This window comes from Xenopus laevis, chromosome 2S (assembly GCF_017654675.1).
Source record: "Xenopus laevis strain J_2021 chromosome 2S, Xenopus_laevis_v10.1, whole genome shotgun sequence".
Taxonomy (NCBI): Eukaryota; Metazoa; Chordata; class Amphibia; order Anura; family Pipidae; genus Xenopus; species Xenopus laevis.
In genome coordinates, this window is record NC_054374.1 from 132,701,222 (window position 1) to 132,723,887 (window position 22,666).

The 22,666-nt window shown below is 37.8% G+C and overlaps 1 protein-coding gene across 2 annotated transcripts in view; it reads left to right on the forward strand.

Annotated features, from left to right (window-relative positions):
* The window catches only part of arhgef25.S (Rho guanine nucleotide exchange factor 25 S homeolog), a 150,444-nt gene that overhangs the window by 88,827 nt on the left and 38,951 nt on the right, over positions 1-22,666 (forward strand). For both annotated transcript variants that reach the window (XM_018250087.2, XM_018250088.2), the window contains one exon: positions 21,424-21,746. In XM_018250087.2, coding sequence (XP_018105576.1) covers positions 21,424-21,746 — 323 coding nt within the window. The remainder of the gene's footprint in view (positions 1-21,423; positions 21,747-22,666) is intronic.

A 22,666-nucleotide genomic window follows, 5' to 3' on the forward strand; every position in this document is an offset into this window, starting at 1 on the left:
AAGGGAAACATTTTTTAATTCCTTGTTTTGTGACAAAAAGTCACATGATTTCCCTCCCCACCACTAATTTGCATATGCAAATTATGATTCTGATTCAGTTCGACCTGGCAGAAAGATTCGGCCGAATCCTGCTTAAAAAAAGGCAGAATCCTGGATTCGCTGCATCCCTACATAGGAGGACATTAGATGCTGCAGGTTACAGTGATTAAATGCATGGAATTTTTTTTTTAACAGGGCCCACTGACTCCTGAGCCCATTGGGTGATTTCCTGGTGTTGCCAATTCAGCATTGTAGATTTTTGTTGGGTACCAGGAAGAAATGAAGCAAGTATTTTGCATACCAAAATTAATGAATCTGTTTATAATCTGGCCACAAATTTATGGCTCTGTTTGTTCTCTCTCTATCATTTTGACTTCACATACTTAAATCGCAAATTATGATCTGTATGTAGTGATGGGCGAGTTTATTCGGCAGTTTTTTTGGACGCCGAATTTTTAACCGTTTCACGAATTTCGCAGGAAATTCATGAATTTCCCGGCAAAGCGAAACACGCCAAATTCACCCATCACTATCTGTATGGATAAGCCTAACTAAAGAGGGTGCATTCAGCAGAAGCTAAAGTAAGGATGGTTTTCCAGTGGAAAGCCAGTTAGTAGTGGGAGCCAGTAGTTCATGTTGGATAAGCTGCATTGTTTGTACATTTGCAGATGTTCCAAATCAGGGGTCACTCATATCTAACCCCTAGTGGGGGTGGAGAATGATCAGGGAGTGAAAAGTCACCCATCTTTGGTTCCTGGAAGGCTGACATCTCTACATGTAGGTTTATCATACTAATAATTCTCTAGTAGGTGTTTCCAAATTGTTTGCTGTGTAGGTTTCTAACAAGTCATTTATTTTACTTGCTTCAAAAGTATTTGGTTTGTGTTTGCTCTGATACACCCAAACGCGCTATTTGTGGTCAACCATATGGGGTTTTGGCAGTGCTTCAGTGGAATAAAGAAAACAATAATCCCTGACATCATTTAAAACCTCTTTGCTCAGAATTTCACTTTCCATTCTTTCTGTACAGCAGGGGTTCTTGATATCAGTGTCAACTGCCGACTGCTACATCCATCTTTCTGTGCTCTAATATCTCTGCTCATTAGTAAGTTATGGATAAGTAAGAGTTGATTAATTATTTGTATGTATGTAATATCCCTTATTTACTGTATATAGTGCTGCAATAAACCAATGCCAGTGAATTCATTTGTGAATCAAGTTAAAGTAGTGAATCATTTAATTTCTCATAGTGAAAAAGATGTGAATTATAATTTCTGCCATATTTCACACAGTTCACAATACAGAATAATATAACAACTGAAGACTCTAGGCAGAGAATCCCCAACATTTTTCATGGTTCTACTATTATATAGTATATATATCATGTGGGGCTACTCCTTCATCTAGCAATTGGGAATACAATAGTTTAATATTTTACTGGCATTTTGCAGTGCTGTCCTACTCTGTCCCACTGGAGATCTCAGTCATCCACCTTACTGCAAGTTTAAGGGTAATGTTATTATGAAATTATAATGGCTCACAAAAATTCAGTGGGGCCTATGCATAAGCATGTGAGTGAAGTCTGGGTTCTATGTAATATTATAGTTCTTCGTCATGCAAATGTCAGCTCTGATTATATTTCTAAATATAATTTTGTACCCCTAGAATAAAATGTTACGGATCATTCTGAAACCCAAGGAAAGTGCCTCAGTGCATGGCTTATAATTGCTATAAGATGTGTGTGCCAAAGCCACGCTGCCAAAAAAAAAAAAGTGCTGGAGGCTTGTGAGCTGGGCTTTGTACTACTTGCCAGGGTCCACATTAGACATTTTGTATCTCTGGAGCTTTGTTGGGATAGGAAGAAATCTTTCCAAATAGTTGTAGACAAATCGGGTCTGTGTGATCTTCTGGAACACTCAATACCCTACTTCAGTTGAACAGGCTTACAGTACGAAATGTCCCAAACCTTGTGGTTGCAGATTTGAAATGTCCTGTCTATAAATCAGCCTTGCTTTCTAGACTAATCTAAACTTAATATACCTACATTTGGAAATCTCATCATCATCATATATAAAACACTCCACTGCAATTTTCTTTGAAATATGTTCATTTGTTTGACTGGTTGACATGACTGTACCCGTATTGCTTTTAACCTCATACAGTCGTCCAAATAAAGCATCCTTACTTGTGCCTGTAAACCTTGAATATTATGTAAAAAAACTTTTGGGGGAAACATGTTGGTTTGCTTTGCTTGTAAAAACTGTTCATAAAAAGGTATGTTACACAGCCATGTGATTGTCAGTTTCCCAGCTGCCCCAGTCATGTGACTTGTGCCTGCAGTTTAGGATGGAACTACTTTCTGGCAGGCTGTTATTTCTCCTACTTAATGTAACTGAATCAGTCTCAGTGGGACTTGGCTTTTACTATTGAGTCTTGTTTTTAGATCTACCAGGGAGCTGTTATCTTGCATTAGGGAGCTGCTATCTGCAGTGGCGTAACTAGATATTACTGGGCTCCACAGCAAATTATTTTTCAGGCCCCCAAAATGTTTAGAGGTTGACTTATTTCTCCAATATTTATTGAAATTGTATATGAATTAGGGCCTCATGGGGCCCCTATACCTCCTGGGCCCCCCTGGAGGCAGGGTCTGCTTCCTCTATAGTTACGCCCCTGGCTATCTGGTTACCTTCCCATTGTTCTGTTGTTAGGCTGCTGGGGGGGGAGTGATTTCACTCCAACTTGCAGTAAAGAGTGACTGTAGTTTATCAGAGCACAAGTCACATGACTGGGGGCTGCTGGGAAACTGACAATATGTCTAGCCCAATGACAGATTTCAAAATTGAATATAAAAAAATCTGTTTGCTCTTTTGAAAAATGGATTTCAGTGCAGAATTCTGCTGGAGTAGCACTATTAACTGATGCGTTTTGAAAAAAAAACATGTTTTCCTATGACAGTTCACTCCATCATTTTTATCATTGCTAATTATCAGAACTAAAATTCCTAACCCCCATTTTTAAAGCAACTAAGTTTGCCCATGTGCAGTAACTCATTGCAACCAATACGATTTTTGCACTTAGGTGACTAGTAAATACGGGATTGCTGTCTTTTATTACATAACCCCAAGTATTTTAAATGGAAATAAATATTAAAAATACATCTATGGAAAGGCGGTACTTTTACTCTGGCTATGGAAATGCACCATCCTTTTCAAAGTGATCAAGTGCACTGAGAATCTTCAGTCATTTTATGGTCAGTATCAGCAAGTGGTGTCAGAGAGGCACATTATTCCCTTTTAGTACAATCCCCATGTCAGCTATAAAACAAAATATTCTCTTGTTAAATCAATAATTATCTGGGCATTTGATCTTATTCCGTTTAAGTAGTTATAAAGTTGCATATACTTTGTATTTAAATTAAACATAGTACACTACTAATGATGATGAAGTTTAATGTATTTGTTTTTCCGTAAACTACTCATACTCTCCATAACTATTCAAGATGGACGTACAAACATCTAACTAGAGTTAGATTATAATACAGACTGTTGGCGCCACTGCCAGATCACAAGGATAAACTGATGTTGCCTTCGTTTTTCTGTTCTTGTTCGATAAAAGCTATAGACTATTTTGTATTTATTGATATGTTTGGCTGCTTGTGAACTATCATGTACTGAGATTGTCCAAAGATTTCAGCGTGGCAGGTGGTCATACTATTTACAGCCAGCCCTTACCTTTTGCGTAGATGCAGATGTAATGATATGAGGGCATTTATATGGGAATTAGAACAGGTATGGGACCTTTTATCCAGAATGCTCTGTACCAGGGGGGTTTTCCCAGATAATGGATCTTTCTGTAATTTGGATTTTCATACCTTATATCGACTAGAAAAGCACTTAAACATTAATTAAACCCAATATGTTGGTGCTGCTTCCAATAAGGATTAATTATATCTTAGTTTGGATCAAGTACAAGGTACTGTTTTTTTTATTGCAAATACTGTTATTTGGATTAAATGGAGTCTATGGGGCAAATTTACTAAAACTAACGCTGGCGAAAATTCGCCAGGTTGAAGTTATATCGCAACTTCGCAAATGTACTTTCAGTCACCCTGGCTTAAATTTGCCAGCGATGCTGATAGCCTAGCGGAACTTCGCACCCTAACGCTGGCGAAGTTGCACTCTGATGAAGGGGACGAAAATACGCAAATTTACTAACATTGGTCTTTTTCTGAATGTGCCCTCCTTCACCAGAGTTTACTTCACTAGGTTAGAGCAGGCGAAGTACAATAGAGTAGATAGGAGTTTAAAAAAGAAAAAGTTGAAAAACTTTCCAAGTCCAAAAATAGTTGAAACGCTGGCGTTTTTTGGGTGATAGGCTGAAAAAGATCGAATTTTTTTTTAGGGTGCCCACCTTCCCCCCTACATTTGTGGCACCTTAACTATACTGTGGGCACATGTGTAGGGCATTAGAACACCTAAATAAACTTTTATTAAGTTTCCCTGCGCTTGTGTAGTGTTCTGTATGCGCTGCTGCACACACGTCCATTGAAATTCAAATTTTGCGCCATATGCAAATTAGCCTTTGCGAGCGCAACTTCGGGCCACTCATCGTAACTTCGCTAGCGCAACTTCGGAAATGATCGGTAACTTATGCGGAACTTCGGATCTTCGTGAATTTGTGATGTCCTGACGAATCTACGCCTGGCGAAGACAACGCTGGCGGATCTACGGAGGTAGATAAATTTGCCCCTATGTGAGATGGCTATTCTGTAATTCGGAGCTTTCTTTGTAATGGGTTTCTGGATAACAGTTACATGTATAAATATTACAATTTAATTCAAGTAATTGCTGCCATTAGCCTTGGAAGTTATAGAACATTTTTCAACAGACTGCTGTAGAGCATCATATTCAGTATCTCAGCATCTCAGCCTCAAATCTCTAGGCCCTTGTGGCTTTAAACCACAGGCTGCATTAATGAATGCAAACAGCCACATAAAATACTTGGGAGACAGTTATCAGAGTCTGTTTTAGGGTAGGGTAAAAAGTGCATTTGCCCAGGGCCTCTCTGGGTATAAAAAAATGTAAAACGGTATATGTAATGTTCACCGTGAAATATGTTGGCACTATAGAAACAAAAGCTAATTATAATAATACTATATTATAATACTATACTATAATAATAATACTTTATATATATATATAATATATATATTGCTCTGCAGTTGCTAGATATTTTCCTATATGGCAGGGATTTCCAGTCTAAATACTAGTAGCTGTTCAACAGTAGCTGGATGGCTGCAGGTTGGGCAGTAAGTTAGTCCCCAGAAAAGGGGGCCCCAGCCTTCCTGTATAACTAGGGCCTCCCTCTGCTTACATTGACTCACACAGTTCTTATTCATTCCATATTAAATGAGCCAGTGGTCGGCAATTGTTGGATAAAGTGTCCAGGAAGTGTAGGTTTTAGAGCTACAGTATAACACCCCAGAATGCCAACAGATGCTGGCTGGGAGCTGGATTAATTATAGATGTAAGGCCCTTATTTATTTTTAGACGTTACATTTTCTTTAATAATGGAATGACTGATCGCCTTTTCTTAACTTTGCTATGCATTATATTTTCTGTGAAGTGATCATTTGCCTTCGGGGCTCAAAAGCGATAACATGAAAGAGAATTCCGTAACATTAAAAGGCACAGAGTTTCCATAGCTTTCACGGGACATAATGATTGGAGTATTGTTTATGATTAGAAACAGCATTTCTTTCTCAAGGACTGGTCTTTCTTGAGTCAGTGAAATGGATTCAAATGTTTAGATGTGAATTAAGGCCATGAGGGCTTTTTCCCCCAATGGACATTACTGGATAAAGAGGAATAGCCCAGAAGATGGATCTGGATCTAGGCAGAGAGCTAATTAAAGATCAGAAAGCAGAGACAGTGAATTACATTGTAGTGGTAGATGGAGGTAGTGAATTACAGTGTTAAGCCCAGATTCAAAATCATTCAATGATTGATTTTTTGCAGTCAAGCATCCAAATTCTTTACCATGTTGGTCTATCTTGTTTAGCCATTGAGACCTGTACTACAGAAGGAATTTTGTCCACCACAGTAATCATAACAACAGTTGAGGTCAAACCAGCCTTCTATATCTGCACTCCCTTCCCATTCAGATAAATGCAGATACTATAGTCATTGTGGGGGGAGGTCATTTATCAACATTGGGCACAGTAGCCCATAGCAACCAATTAATGTTTATTTTTTTTTATTTGCAGGATAATAAAGAATAATGAAAGCTGTAATTTGATTGGTAGCCACGGGATGCTACCCCGGTGGCATATTTGCCTAGTGTTGATAAATGAGCCCTAGTGAGACAGGGTTTGTGATCATGTGATCTATGTGACTTCACTATGTATAGATTATAACTATCTGTTAGTATACTTTGATGATACATTATTATTCAAGTATCAAGAGTATTATTAGAGGGCTTTGCAGGTCTAAGGAAAGACTTCAAGGATTAAACAGCAACATAGTGTGTTAATTCCTCTTGAGAGGAATGGAAATAAACATAAAGTAGCTGCATGATCACACTTAACAAGATCTCTGTATATCTGTCTTGCTGAACATTTTTTTTTTTCATGAAATTGTCTGCTATTTCAATGTTTTTCTGGACTGAAAAAAAGTCCTGTTTCATTTGGTGACATATTTGCCTTTTTATTTGTTGTAAACAAATACTAGTTGGTATAAGCACATGGAATGCAGTATATTTGAATTAGATTTTTTTGTACAGTTCATTTATAGTGTGCACCAGAGGTCCACCAGAAAACTTTAGACCAGGGATCCCCAACCTTTTTTTACTCTTAAGCCACATTTAAATGTAAAAAGAGTTTCAGTGCAACACAAGCATGAAAAAAGTCCCTGGGGTGCCAAATAAGGGCTGTGATTGGCTATTTAAAAGCTCCTATGTGTGCTGGCAGCCTACAGGTATGGGATCCATTATCCAGAAACCCATTATCCAGAAAGCTCTGAATTACAGGAAGGCTGTAGACTCTATTTTATCCAAATATTTATTTATTTATTTAAAAGAATGATTTCATTTTTCTCTTTAATAACAAAACAGTACATTGTACTTTAGCCAAGCTAGTTTAAGAAATAATGAATTCTTACTGGAGGCAAAACAATCGAATTAGGTTTATGTAATGTTTAAACTATTTTTTTATTACACTTAGGGACAGATTTACTAAGGTTCGAAGGGTAAATTCAGATTTTCGAATTGTTTTTTGGTCAAAACTCACAATTTCGAATTTAAAACCACCAAGTTGAATTTGAATGTGAGAAACCATGGAAACAGTTCTAATTCAATACTTTGCCACCTAAAACATGCCGAGTTCACGTAGAAGACAATGGCAGAGGTCAGTTGAACCATTTGAACATGTTAATAGCCTTCCTGACATTCAAGGTTTTTTTCCGGAGGAAAACTCGATTCGAATTTGAGTCAACCGTATTTTCCGGTCAAATTCCTATTCGATTGAAAGTTAGACGTTTGAGTTTTTTCATAAATAACCTCTTATTCGAGTTGTAAATACATTCAAATTTATTAGGGTTAAAAAAAATTCACATGATTTCTAAATTTTACCTTTGATAAATAATCCCCTAAAAAGGTATGAAGATCCAAACTATGGAAATACTCATTATCTAGAAAACCCCAAGTCCAGAGCATTCTCTAGAAAACCCCAGATCCAATACCCATACACCTGGTTTTTATGCAACTATAACTTGCTGCCAAGCCAAGAATTAAAAACTAAGCAGCTGCTTTGAGGCCACTGGGAGCAACATCCACGGGGTTGGAGAGCAACATGTTGCTTGTGAGCCACTAGTTGGGGATCACTACCATATCATGGGATCACTCTCCAAACTATTTTACCTTCTTACTCAACCATTGTTATTCTTCTAGTCTCTTTTCTTCACATACTATAACCTATCCTTTTATCTATTTAGCCTCTGTGTTCGGGAGTGACCATTAAACTGGCTAGATAGTTAAAATCAATAGGGCCAACTAACACACTGACTAACAATAGTGAAATGTGCCTATGGTAGGTAAAATAAGGGAAAACTTAAAATCAGGGGATGTAAAAATTGAGGTTTTACTGTATCTTAATCATAGATTTATATATAATAAATATTATTTTTGTAGCATGGGGCTGTTCCAGCAGCCAGGTTATTATCTTTTCTTCTCTTTGTCCCTTTGTTACTGCTGGTTTTATTAAGGTTTTCAGAGTGTCTAAGTGACAATGTCATCCATATGGAGTCGTTAAAACACTTGCTGCAGTTTACACCTCTTGGGCTCCAGAGTAAATGTTATTTTAGCCTGTCTGGGATTGGTTCTGTTTTTCTTATTTTTAAAACTCAACTGCTTTCCTTAATATTCTATAGCATGTCTTCTATAGTCCAGAGGGCCTGTAAAAATACAACACAGGTGATGAAGTTATAGTAATTTATACTTGTAATGTCTAAGGTTATCTGGAAACGACTGCAAGTACCTTCCTCAATAAATGTATAATATGGTATGGGAAGGCAGGACACTGCCAGGAAAGCAATTTATTGCCTCTGATCTGTTTCATTTGTGGCATAGACCATTGTCCTCCAAAGGTTCTGTTCCTCTGTGGAGAAGTTTCAGCAAAGAATACATGTTCAGCATGTCCCGTCAGTAGAGGGAAGGTTACAGGCAAGAGAGGGAGAAGACTAGTAATGGCTGTTTCTAGTAATAGGTTCCACTATCTAGCAATCCCTTCTTCCTAGATTATAGAAATGATCAATATATACTATATTTAGGAGAATTCACAATCCCTTCTTCCTAGATTATAGAAATGATCAATATATACTATATTTAGGAGAATTCACAATGATAGCCTTTGTTTTGGCATGCCAATGCCAAACAAAGGCTATCATTGTAAATTCTACTATATATAGTATATATTGATCATTTCTATAATCTAGGAAGAAGGGATTGCTAGATATAAAGAGTTACATATACTGTATGCCTGGCTGCATTTGTATAGCCTTATAGGGCTTCACTGAGCAATGCTTGCATGTTCAATCCTGATTAATTAGATCAGTTGGATGGGTACAGTATATCTTCTAATTCCCTCGTGTACCCAAGGGTCAGGGGTATCTGTATAACAGTTGCAGTAAATTTGTGTAAATAAAATGCTTCCACTCTGAATTACAGGGATTTAGATTTCTTTACTTAAAATGGAAAACAAAACAAGTTGTAATTAAACAAAACACTTAATAAGTAGTTTGCACATCTATTATACACAGGCCTTTGTAGTACTCTCGTGCTTTATTCACAAATGTGCTGTATTACTGCATTTAAAGGACCAATAATGGCATAAAGAAGTGCTTCATCCTGAGCTTTTTCTGTAATAATAACTATATACAAGATCAGAAAACATGAGAAAGGTACTTGAGATTTCTTACTTATGGTGAAGGTAAAATAGAGGAGAATATTTGATAAATCACCCCTTTGAAGACTGTAGCTCTTTAAACAACAATGGATGGATGGATCCAAACAATGTCTTACTCTATATTTTCCCCCATATGTGATAAAAGGCACTACACTCAGTTTGCCCAGGAGCAGTAACCCATAGCAAAAAATTTGATGTTTGCTTTTAAACAGGTGATCAGTAAATGCTTTCTGCTGATTGGTTGCTACAGGTTACTGCTCCTGTGCAAACTTAGTGCCTTTTTTCTTTCTGTGTAGAGCTGTGGATGTTATCTGACTCCTGATCAACTTTCTGTATGTATACTATACTGTATCATTGTATCATAACATTCATCCTATGTAAATGTGTGCCCTACTGTTTCTGAATCAAAACCGTGCAGTGGCGGAACTACCGGGTAATAATTAGAACTGTAATAAAAGATTATGATGTTTACATGTAAAGATTTCAGTATCGTGGTAGAATTCACCATTATTGCTTAACCTTCCTTCTAACATAAGCACCGGCTTTGAAGTGGGTCGAAGCGAAACAGCCTTGTAGCCAAGTTGTACAGCCAAACATAATAGAAATGTGTAAACCACGCCTGTCATTGAATCAAAGTTCCTGATTTCAGTTAGGGAGGCTGGGAAAATCTTCCTTTCAGCCTTTTATCCCAGACTGGTAGGTGTTTAATAGTGTCACACTGTAGGGTTGATGCTCTTGTATTATTGCTGTAAGTTACTGGGTGTGTGATATGTGCTTTTGCTGCATTTCTCTAAAAGAATGCACACATAATAGGCTATAGAGCATTGGCCTTCCTAAATGCCTAGGGTTGTCTGGATTTGTACAGACAAATACACGCCCCATTGACTTATTCCATGGTTTCTAAAGCTACACTGCCCCGAAACCCTTGATTCCTTGATTTTTACTGAAGATCTTAAATTTTCATGACTCTTGTTCTATCATGGCTATTGGGTTATGCTACTATATATGTTAATATACTTGATTATAATAACAATATTATTCTTGACTTTGATTATAGAGCAAGCCAATGCTAAACTGACAGTGTCTGCAGTAAATGATCAGACTGCATTGACTCATTTGCATCACTTTGAATAATATACCTCACCTTCAGACACAAGTCACCTCTATTTTGGAAGTGTAGATGTCAGACAGTTTCTTTGATATCAAAGAGGAAGTGAGATGTCACAGTTTTGCCTTGTGGTGGATACAGATACAGTTGGTGAACATTGGGTTATGGACACCCATGATCACCGGGTACAGTTTTATCTGTTACAGCACTGAGCTCTTACAACTGCAGGGATTCATGAGTTGAACAAAGTGATTATTAAATCAGAAACTCAGTATTTTTTTTTTTTAATTTTATTTAAATGAGCACCTGAGTGTATTTAGTAACAAGTGCTCCATGATGTGACACAGCACAATAAACACAAACACTTTGAAGGAATCCATGAGTGGGCTAACACAACATTGTTTCCCTTTAATTTACGCTTGCATTTCCTGTGTGCATCATGGCTTTATTGTTGTAGAAACAGAGAATAGTTGGAGTTCCTTTCCCAGAAAACTCTGGAGTTAGAGATCAAAACCTTTTAGCAAGCCTTTCTCTCTGATCAGACCCCCACACATTCACAAACACTTTCTCTGCACTGTTAGAACCCTTCATTCCTTGTGACCTTGCCCTCTGTCTGCATCTTATGATAGGGAAGAGGCAATATACCAAGCTGAAAGGTTAATGGTACTTGTAAGTATTCTTTATTAATCTTGCTCACCATAAATTAAGAGGTCGATCCTCCCCAAAAATAATAAATTAGCCCAAGGTGGTAAATGTGGGTATAAGAAGCAAGTTTGCATAGCACATTCCATTGGCCGTTCTTGTCCAGCAACTGTTATCTGAAAGAGCTGCATCCTACCTTTATTTTCTATTGACTATATTTTAATGTAAACCATCAGTGTGAGATTAATTAAAAATTGTAAAATAGTAACCTTCTTGATTTACGATTGGGGCATATTCAGTCCCTGGGTGACAGCATTTTTATGAATCCCGGGTAGTCCTAGTATTCTAGCCTATTGTGACACAGTCTTTGCTGACTAACTGACTCAGCTGCAGCTGTGGAGTATTTCATGATGTTGCCCAATTTTGTTATTCATTTTCAACATTAAAGGAGAAGGAAAGTCATCCTGCACTTGGGGTGCCAAATGTTAGGCACCCCCAAGTGATTGTATTTACTTACCTGAAACCCCGGGTCAGTGCTCCTATCAGCAGAAAACTGCACCGGCCCTATTCGTATTCTAGTCTCTTATTCAAAACATTGCATGGTTGCTAAGGTAATTTGGACCCTAACAATCAGAAATTGCAAACTAGAGAGTTGCTGAATAAAAAGCTAGATAACTCAAAAACCACAAATAATAAAAAATCTAAAATTGTTTCAGGATAGCCCTCTCTACATCATACTAATTGTTAATTTGAAAATGAACAACCCCTTTCATAAGCTACTGGTAAGAATAAGGTAATACTGTCTCTGAATTATAGCCATATCAATCATAGAGATAACCATACAAGCAGCATACATCCTTGGGTCCACCCAGTTGCATGTACTTGTCCCAATATAGTAGATTATATCAAAAGTGTATCTACATGATGGCCAAACAAAGAAAAAAAAAGCATTATTTGCTTTCCATGCTCAAAACATGCAAGGAATTTTGTTGGATATGTCTATAGCTCGGAATGAAATGGAGTAGTACACCTATATATTCCATATTATTATACATTGACTTTGCACTTACTCTCTGATTTAACTTTTTTGCCCTTGTCATGACAACTAATTGGATAACTTTGTCTGGGTGCTTCTCCCCCTCCCAACAGAGTATACTATATGGCAGGAATCTCAGCATGCAATCTAGTGCACTCAATATTGATTGTGCCACAGGTTTTTCATTTCCTTTTTTGCACTTAGCACTTCACAAATAGTTTGAAACCATTTCTAGAAAGTGGGATGTTTGTATTTGAAGATACCTGAAGCTTTTCTTGCTGGACTTTTTGGGGCCAGGTCATCTGTACGTATTACTTATAGCCACGTGGAACACAATAGAGCAGAAGAAGCTTTGTTTAGAGTCGATCAATACAACATAGCAGAACCTGATAAACAGTCTGCATTACAGAAATAAGACTTACTTCAACTGAATGATTTCTATCCATACAGTGAATAGAAAAAATGGCATGTAAGAGCAAATCAATTGTTTTCCTTTTTATGGTGTTTCTTTCAAATGCGTTGCTTGCTGAGCAGTTTATTGCAGTGTTTGGCAATGTGTATATTTTCCTTGATTTGAAGACTTTCTTATGTTCATTGCTCCATTTGGAGACAGATTGCTACACTTTCATCAGTGCCAGAAACTCACCCAGGGAGTATTAAGCTTAAAGAATAAAGCACCTTATCAGTTCATTACAACACGCTTTTTATGATTTATATTTAAATCATTTATATGTAAATCATAGCAGCTTTCTACAGAGTTGTCACCCTAATCATCTAATTTAAGAGCTGAAAGTCTGAGGAGAGAAACGGCTGAGAGCTGTTGAGGTCTGGAGAAGATACATAAATGAACTGAATCTGATCACAGTTCTTTTCTGAGTCTTGTTGACATTAAAAAAAGATGCAACTTTTACCCTGACTGCTTCAGTAAGTGGAGACACACTGCATGGAATTAGCACTTCCATGCAGGCAATTTTAGAATATATGTTTATCTGCAGTCTCACTTCATGTCGGTACTATTACCTCTTCTAGTTAATGAGTTAAATGCAGTACAGCACTATTATCAGTGTGCTTGTTTAGCATGAAGGTATGCAGATCAGATCATAATAGGAAAGGACAGTAAGGGCAGAGACACAGGGTTAGGGACAAATCTCCTCTTCCTCGGGCGACAAATCTTCCTAAACTGCATTCCCGCCGGCGGGATAGCAATCGGAACGATTATTTTTCTGAAGTCGCACGAAGTTTCCTCATGAGGCAGGCAGGGGAAGCAGTTCAGGGAGATTAGTCGCCCTGAAGAAGAGGAGATTTGACTAATCCCAAATCTGATCGTATGTCTCTGTCCTTATGGTTATACAAACTGATATCGCCAGCCAATTTGACTTTCTTGACCAAGTGGAAGCTTAATGGCCCATGGCATCAGTCTATCTGGCTAGGGGCTTTCCAGATATTAAATTTTTTTTTACTATATCTTTTTGAAATATAAAGAGATTAATGCATAATAATATTCATATTATGTTATTACCTATACTTATATTACATTAACTTTGAGAATGATGTAGCGAGTGATAACAATATGCTGTTGGTTTTCATTTTTTACTATTTGCAGTTTTTGAGTTATTTAGCTTTTTGTTCAGAAACTCCCCAGTTTGCAATTTCAGAAATCCGGTTGCTAGGGTTTAAATTACCCCAGCAATCCTGCATTGATTTGAATAGAAACTGGAATATGAATCTGAAAGGGACTGAATAGAAATATTAGGAATAAAAAGTAGCAATAACAATACATTTGTAGCCTTACAGAGCATTTGTTTTTTTTTTAGATGGGGGTCAGTGACCCTCATTTAAAAGCTGGAAATAGTCAGAAGAAGAAGGCAAATATTTCAAAGCTATAAGGTGAAAAATTGCTAAGAATTAGCCATTCTATAACATACTAAAACGTAACCACTCCTTTAAAGAGTTAGTGAATGAAGTGCGTTAAACCAGACATCAGCATCAACACTAAACTGTCATGGCGCTACCGTAACTTGATAGGAAGAATTGTTTGCTTTCTATCAAATGCAAAGACCACATTGGTTGCTACTGGCAACTGCACTTGTGTAACATGTTCGCTGTATTGCTGGGCACTGGCAGATAAGAAGTAGCTGGAATTACATTAGATAATGTTTTGGAGCTGAAAGCAGACTGGGCATAAGCACATTTAACTAAAAAATATACTATATATACAGTATACAGTATGTCAGATGAATATATTAATTGTGATGCTTTTTGCCTTGTCTTGCCCTGATGAACACTTGGGAGTTAAAGTGCAAAAAAAAAATTGTCTCATTTTGTAACAGTAAGTGTGCTTTAGATCATACCAAAACATCTGCATATACAGATATACTGGACCTTCTACAACATGCTTTCACTGCCTTCATTACTATGAACTATGCACATATATACAAATGTCTACATAGAGTGAGTGAAATGGGCTTGTATGCTCACTTGTGTCTGTGCGGGGGTTTTCTCTGGGTGCTATGCTTCCCTCCCACACTCCAAAAACAAACAGACAGGTTAACCGGCTGTTGGTGAAATGATGATCCTTGTTTGTAATGTGACTGTGATGGAGATCAAAGCTCTTCTGGGACAGGCACTGACGCGAGTGATATATAATGTCTGTAAAGTGCTGTGTAAATATGTTGGCACTGTATAAATAAAGGATCATAAATAGAATAACTTTGCCATTGTATGTTATTATAGATCTTAGCAGAATGTTAACTCCCAGCAGGGAAGGAGAGCAGTGTGACTTCACCCACCCCAATTTAGATGTCATGATGCAAAACCACCCCATTCCCCCTCTGCAACTATTCTGTATATGCTGTTTATGGCCTTTCAAATCAAGTCACCAAAGTAATTTGTTACATTTGCCAGCATCCAGCAGCAATAACCAAGTTGTAACATTAGCTGAAATGACTAAGGCTTTCTAATGATCTGCAAGGGAGTTCTGTAGGTTAATGTTAGTTGACTGCATACCTCCCAACATTTTGGAAATAGAAAGAGGAACAAAAAGATTTGCCCTGCTGAGCGCGGCAACATTTTTTGACCATGCCCATTTTTGTGGCCGCACCCCCTAATTACCATGTGCATTTTACAAAATTTAGCAGGTTATGACAGTTTGAACACATTTTTTGTGGTTTTTATGTGTTATTACAGTTTTTGCTAATGAAGGTAAATTGCCCTTTAAGATGCAAGAATTTCCCCAAGAGACCTGCTTATCTTAAATTGTTAAATTGTTTCTTGGCTTATATTAAATTGTTATAAAAGTATCTAAGTGCACCTGCCACATATTGTGGGAACTCTGCCAAAAGCCAATTAGGTTTTAGAAACTTTGTATCTTTTTCTGGCTATTCAGTGCAGGAGATCAAAGAGAAAATCGGGACATTTCAGTAACAATCCGGGACTGTGGGCTGAGCTGTCAAAATCTGGACTGTCTTGTGAAAAATGGGACAGTTGGGAGGTATGTGACTGTAATTTGCGCATGGGTGGCCAAATGGAGCAGATCTGGCTGTGCAACACTAGTTTTAGAAGGGTTTTTACAAAGAAGAAAATACCTGAATCAACTGTTATCCAAAAACCCTTTATCCAGAAAGCTCTGAATTATGGGAAAGCCATCTCCCATAGAGGCAATCCTTATAATTATTTTTTTCTAGTAATTTCCTTATTCCTCTGGGTTAGTTCACATTCTGGGAGATTTTGTCGCCTGGCGACTAATTGCCTCGTCTTCTGAGCGACAATCTCCCCGAACAATTGTTTTTCTTTAATTGTTATAGTGTAAAAGTATGGTAATCCAAATTATAGAAAGACCCCTTATCCAGAAACCCCCAGCATTCCTGATAATAGATACAATGCCTGTATATAAAATATAATTCATATTACATATAGACACTGATAATAACAAAGCCATGACGAATGTGAAATACTGTATACAATGTTAACTTTCATGCTTTGTAATTGCTCTCTCATTAAAGATTGCAGATGATGGAATGAAATATATCTGCATATACTTGGAAATTAAACAGTTAAATTATTGGGGTGTGTAGCTGAGTACTGTACCCAGTGCTGTGGGAATTAATAGGTCTCCAAATTGTGCACTAATACATTTGCTGACAGTGCTGCTGGTGTACTGCTTCTTCATAGCAAGTAATGTGATCCATCCCCAAAAATAAACTCCTGATAGGTGAGAGTAAAAAATTATGTGTGCATTATGTCATCCAACTTGGCAGCTAATATATTTTTTTATCTGTGTCTCCCATATCAAATAGCTGAATGAACTCATGTGTGTGTGCCAGCACACTTAATAAGGATTTAAGGTCTGGGACTGGGAGGCAGTTCAGTGAGTTGTAATAATTGAGTATAATTACAATATAGCTTTTCCCACACTCTCACTTCTTTATCTAATGCTCAGTCATTATCTTCCAAAATTGATGGATACACTAAAAGTTACAGCAGCCCTTAAACTTATAATCAACTCAACTTTGCTAAAGGAAAAGGCCAATGGGGGAAATAGTCAAGGGGGGATATATACATAGAGAATAACAACTTTCATTTTTGGTATTAAGGCATTGCTATGTATATGGCACAAGACAAGTAAATACCTTCTGTTTTCAGAAGGCGTGCAGAAGGTTATGCTTAATATTTATTTCAATCACTACTACATTTCTCCATACCTCCCAACTGTCCCGTTTGTAGAGGGACAATCCCTCTTTTGACAGCTCAACCCGCAGTCCCTCGTTTGTACTGGGAAGTCCAGTTTTTCTCTGCACTGAACAGACACTGTTTCTAACTTAATTGGCTTTTGGCAGAGAGCCCAGAACAGCTACAGCAGACGATAAGATACTTTTGTAACAATTTCGAGATAAGCAAATGAGTAATTGTAACAATAAGATAACAGGTCCCCTGGGAAACGTTAGACTCACAGGGCAATTCACCTTCATTAGCAAAACTGTTATAACTGGAAAAAAAAAACACAGAAATATGTTCAAACTTTCATAACCTGCCAAATTTTGTAAAATGAACATGGTAATTAGGGGGTGTGGCTACAAAAATGGGCATGGTCCAAAAATTGCCGCTACGAGCGACAACTTTTTTTTCCCTCTTTTTATTTCCAAAATGTTGGGAGGTATGTTTCTCCTGAGACACCAGTGAAAGGTGCCATGAAGCTTGCCTTTTGCAGATAGGGAAATCCTTGTTATGAACTCCTGTAAAATCAGAATTCAGATCAAGCCATCTGAAATAAAGGGATGTTCAAATGTTTATTAACACAAAAAAGTAAATGTGATTGATTGGCAGCATGTAGTCCCTTCCTGTTTGGTTAGCATGCACAGTTAGTTACGTTGCTTTCTGGATGAAAAATTCACAGTGGCATATGGAGCTTTGATTTGACATATCTTTGATGGCACAAGGTTATTATAATTCAATGTTTGTGGAATCCACCCCCCCAGATCTGTAATACTGCTCAGTATCAAGCATCTCTTATACCCTATAGTCATTAGCTGGTTTCCTCCAAATGTTCCATTTTACAGTAATTGCATAAAAACCAGTGAAAACCGTAAGAGAGATATCAGCCTTGCAAACCTGTCTGAAATTCTGCCAAAAAAAGTATTTGTTTAACAACACCCAGAGTCACTTGGGTCGGCAGTTTTGAGGCACAATTCCTGGGACCTTGATCTCATATGTAGCAGTGCCTTTGGCTGAACTCCTTGCTGATTTAGGTTGTGTATTGCACTGCACTAAGGTCAGCATATTAGTCCTCCAATGTATTCTATGGCAGATGTCTAAATGATTTTAGCCCTTGGCAGGTGGTACTTGTTTGCTCAGAAGTATGGCAGAAAGAATGAACAATATAATAAGATAAGTAAAGCTTCACTTTGCGGTTAGTGGGGAAACTATGTAATGTATCAGAACTCAGCATGTGGTTTCAATAGAGTGCTTGGGTTTTCATAAGTGTGTACTCTTTGTCCTGGTGAGACTGCAGCTTAGAAACTGATCCTTGTTTGGTGTCTGTTCTGCTCAGTTACACCCCCCATCCCTTTTTTCTTGTCTTAAAGACATAACTTCATCATTCCTTTATCCATTTACCATCTTAAAGGTGCCTCCCTGTTACCTGTTTCTGTAGTTTTCATTTTATTCTTTGGTGTCACCTTTAATTGTGTTCAGTTTTAAGCGTTCAGACTTATTTTATTTATTCGACTTACCCTCTCGTCAGAACTCCCCCTCCACTGTGTGACTGCTGAGCATTATTATATGGTAGAAACACTCATTAGCTTTCTTTTAGCTTCTATTCTTGTAGCCTAGGTGATTAGGCCTATTGTGAAATCCTACCCACACATGAGGCTGTCCCCTTGTTACCCAGACCTGGTACTAGGACCTATGGCCCCACTAAATATTTCTTCCATTTCTGTACAATTCAATTCATGATTTACCTCTTGACAAAATGGCACCAATTCAATAAAAACAGAATATGGTTTCTGTTATTGTGTATAGTTTAGTATAGTCTTTATTCCTTACAAAATGCTCTTTGTGTTTTATATAAGATACCCTCACCCACTGACCCCGGACTTTTTGTTCTTATGTTTTCTCCATTCAAACCCAACAATGGGAAGCCTCTTTCTTTCTTTCACAACCCCTCATATCCCAGACATGCCTTTAGCCTACCCCTCAACATGTTCTGTTCTTGCCACCCAGAGCAGTCGTTGGGAATGTTCCAAGCAATTCTCCCTCTCATTTACTAGGTGATGGGTTGTAGCACTGCATTTGAACAGCTACATTTAATATAATGGGATGGTGGGAGCAAAAGATCATATAAGGTGAAGACTTACATACTACATGACCATGCTAACACTTGGATCTCAACACCCACCTCTCCTTCACATAATTTAATAATTGTTTGAATGAGTCACAAACATTTAGAGACCTATTTATCATGCGGTGTAAAACAGTGGAGAAAAATATCACTGGTGATGTTGCAACCAATCAGCAATTAGATTTTAACAGTCACCTACAAGTGAGAAAAGAAAAGCAAAAATCGGATTGGTTGCTATGGGCAATATCATCATTGACATTTTTCTCCACTGTTTTACACAGCATGATAAATAGGCCCCTTAAAGGAAAACTATACCCCCAAAATGAACACTAAAGCATCAGATAGTTTATCATATTAAGTGGCATATTAAAGAATCTTACCAAACTGGTCAATATATTTAAGTAAATCTTGCCCTTCTACATCTCTTGCCTTGAGCCACCATTTCCTGATGGCCTGGTGCTGCCTCAGAGATCACCTGACCAGAAATACTACAGCTCTAACTGTAACAGGAACAACAGGTGTTGAAGCAAAAGACAGAACTGTCTGTTAATTGGCTCATGTGACCTAACAAGTATTGTTTGTTGGTAAATTTGTGTGCACAGTGAATCGTATGATCCCAGGGGGCGGCCCTTATTTTTTTAAATGGTAATTTTCTATTTATGATTACCCAATGGCACATACTACTAAAAAAGTATATTATTATGAAAATAGTTTATTTACATGAAGCAGGGTTTTACATATGAGCTGTTTTATTGCGATATGTTTTTATAGAGACCTACATTGTTTGGGGGGTATAGTTTTCTTTTGAAGTATCCAAACAATGAGATTCCCATTTGTGCCATATAACAGAATATGCTTGGTGTGTATTATAAGCTCTCGTGTTTTCATACAGCAGTAATATACATGTTTTAGTTTTAAAAAAAATTAACCAAGTCAGTATGTTGCCCCTTTAAAACAGAGACCCATATTTTGTTTCTACATGGGGTAGATTGTGGGATTGGGTAGCACTTTCCATACTCAAGGATGGAAAGAAAGACAAGCTGCTTTGGCATACAACAGACCCTAAAACTGCTGGGGTTGGGTTGTATGTTTGCAGCACCAACTGCTTTCACTCGCTTTGGCTAAAGAAGTTAGGGTGGGCTCACACGCACAGTGAGGAGGGGGTGGGGGTTTGGTGCCTCTCCCACCTGCCACATAAAACTTCCTTATGGGAGGACCCAAGCCCCAGGCATTATGCTGTTGGAAATTGATACCTACTTCTCAAGGCTGGAACTAGTGGTAGGCAGAAGAGGCACCTGCCTAATGCTCAATAGTGGGAGTACTCTGGACACATACCTCTTCCACCTGCTTCATCTAGCTTCCAACCACCCGTAAGTCCACAAATCGGTGTGCTAGTTGTGCACACCTTATACTTGATGGTGACTAGGCTGCATGAATCCATATTGGTGACAAAACAATCCTGTTGGGTTTATTTTATATGATTTTAGTAGATTTAAGGCATGGAGATTTATGGAAATTAAGGAAAGATCCCTTATCCAGTAAAACCCAAGTCCCAAGCATTGAATATATTTGACTCATTAATAACAACTGCCTTCATATTGTATAATTATACATCACAACAAATGTTCCTTACATTGATAATGCTCCATTTAAATTAAATACTTCATTTACTTAAACTCCTCTTTTGAATGATAATTTCTTTCCAAACGTGAGCCCAGTAACTTCTCAGTGACTCTCAGTTTCCCAACACTGAAGAACATTCTCCGAAGCTGCCCGTTTGCGCAAGTGTTTCAATACCTTCCCTGGTAATAAAGGCAAATGGCTCCCAAATCGTTTTGATAGAGATAACGCATTGTGAATTACAGCTCAGCACTTCCTATTATAGTACAGTAAAATGGAATCACATAATGTACAGCACGATGGCACAACTACTCAAAAACCTGCCATTCACATTTATGGTGAACAATAGCCCATATAATAGCTCATATATGGCGTTGAGTGTAATGGAAAGTCAGATATTTTGATTTCTGTTATTTTGTCTTCACAACTTTTCCCTTAAAAATTGCTAATTGTAGTAGTATGTGAACAGACTCCAACACTTTAGTCATCCCAATCTGGTATGGCCTAGCCACTGGCTACTTACCCCTGGTATAATTACTTGTTTACAACAGACAAGCCCTTGAAGCCATCAAATTGAATTATAGTTTGTTCTAATAGTAAGACCACTTTCTTCATTATCCCATAGTATGTTGAGCCCACAACATGCATTAAATATATTGTCTGAACATCATTACCGTCTCTTACAGAATCCTACTCAATTGCCGGCAGCGATGGGAGCATATCAGCTTCGGTGGCTTCCATCCAACCACAACCTTCAACTAGTTCAGCACCCAGTTCCCCTGGATCCAGGAGGTCAGTCAGCACCTTGAAAAAATGGCTGACAAATCCAGTAAGGAAGCTGAGCAGTGGCAGCCGTTTGGATCAACGACAGAGTAAGAAAATTGAAAGCAGGCCAAAGAGAGGTATAACAGGCCGGAGGAGGAGTGCTGATGATGGAGGCAGGAGGAGTTTTGATTTAGGAGTCTTGCGGAAAATGGATGAGTTTAGCCATCCCAAGGACAAGGGATCGGTAAGGGATATTATTTTTTTTTGCTTAAGCATACCATCTACTAATTTTATACCTGATCTGTATTTTATATGTATGTGAGTTGTATTGCTTTTCTCATCTTGTACTACAAAGGAAAATAAAGATTAAACAACTCTACAGTACATAAATTTGGAATAAAAAAGGAACTTCCTCCAAAGTTTTTGGTCTCAGGGGTGGATATGGGTTTAGGTGGACATGGGGTATAACTCTTAATGCTACTACTAATATGCCAGAAGCCTACTGCTTACGGAGAGTCTCTATATGTGACTGTCTGCTCTGTGAATCAAATAAATGTGTGTGCGTCATCAAAAAGATGCAGCTGCATACTGTGCAACTGCCTGTGTAATGTGTTTCACCATATCTGCATATGCCTCAATAATAACTCTAAACCTCTAAATTGAAGTAAACATACATTGATTATGCTTCCGCTTCAAGTTTATTTCACCTTTATTAAAAATGTAAGGGAATTAAAGGATATAAACCTTTAAAAAATGAATGTAAAATTGCTCAGGTTGCTACTCTCAGCACTTATACAATTTACATCCATTTGTTATTTGCTTCAAAGCTATTATGCTGCTCTAAGTAACTGCTAATATAACAATTTTTTTAACAACAGTGCCACTTGCTGTCCCATTCCTTTCACTGGATGGTCGATAAATATATCAGAAGGAAAACAGAGAAGTTATTTGATGTTTCTCTGCTCAGGAAAGAGATCAGATGACCTTTCCCATCTTTCCCGAGTGGAGCAACTTCAGAACAATTCACTGTTCTCCTACAGTCTCTACCATTCAGAGGAACTAACCAGCAGATGATGATGTTGTTTTCAGTTCATTATATGAATGTGAACTGAGCAATTTTACATGTATCCTGTATGCATGCAATATATGAGAGAGCAGTCCTAT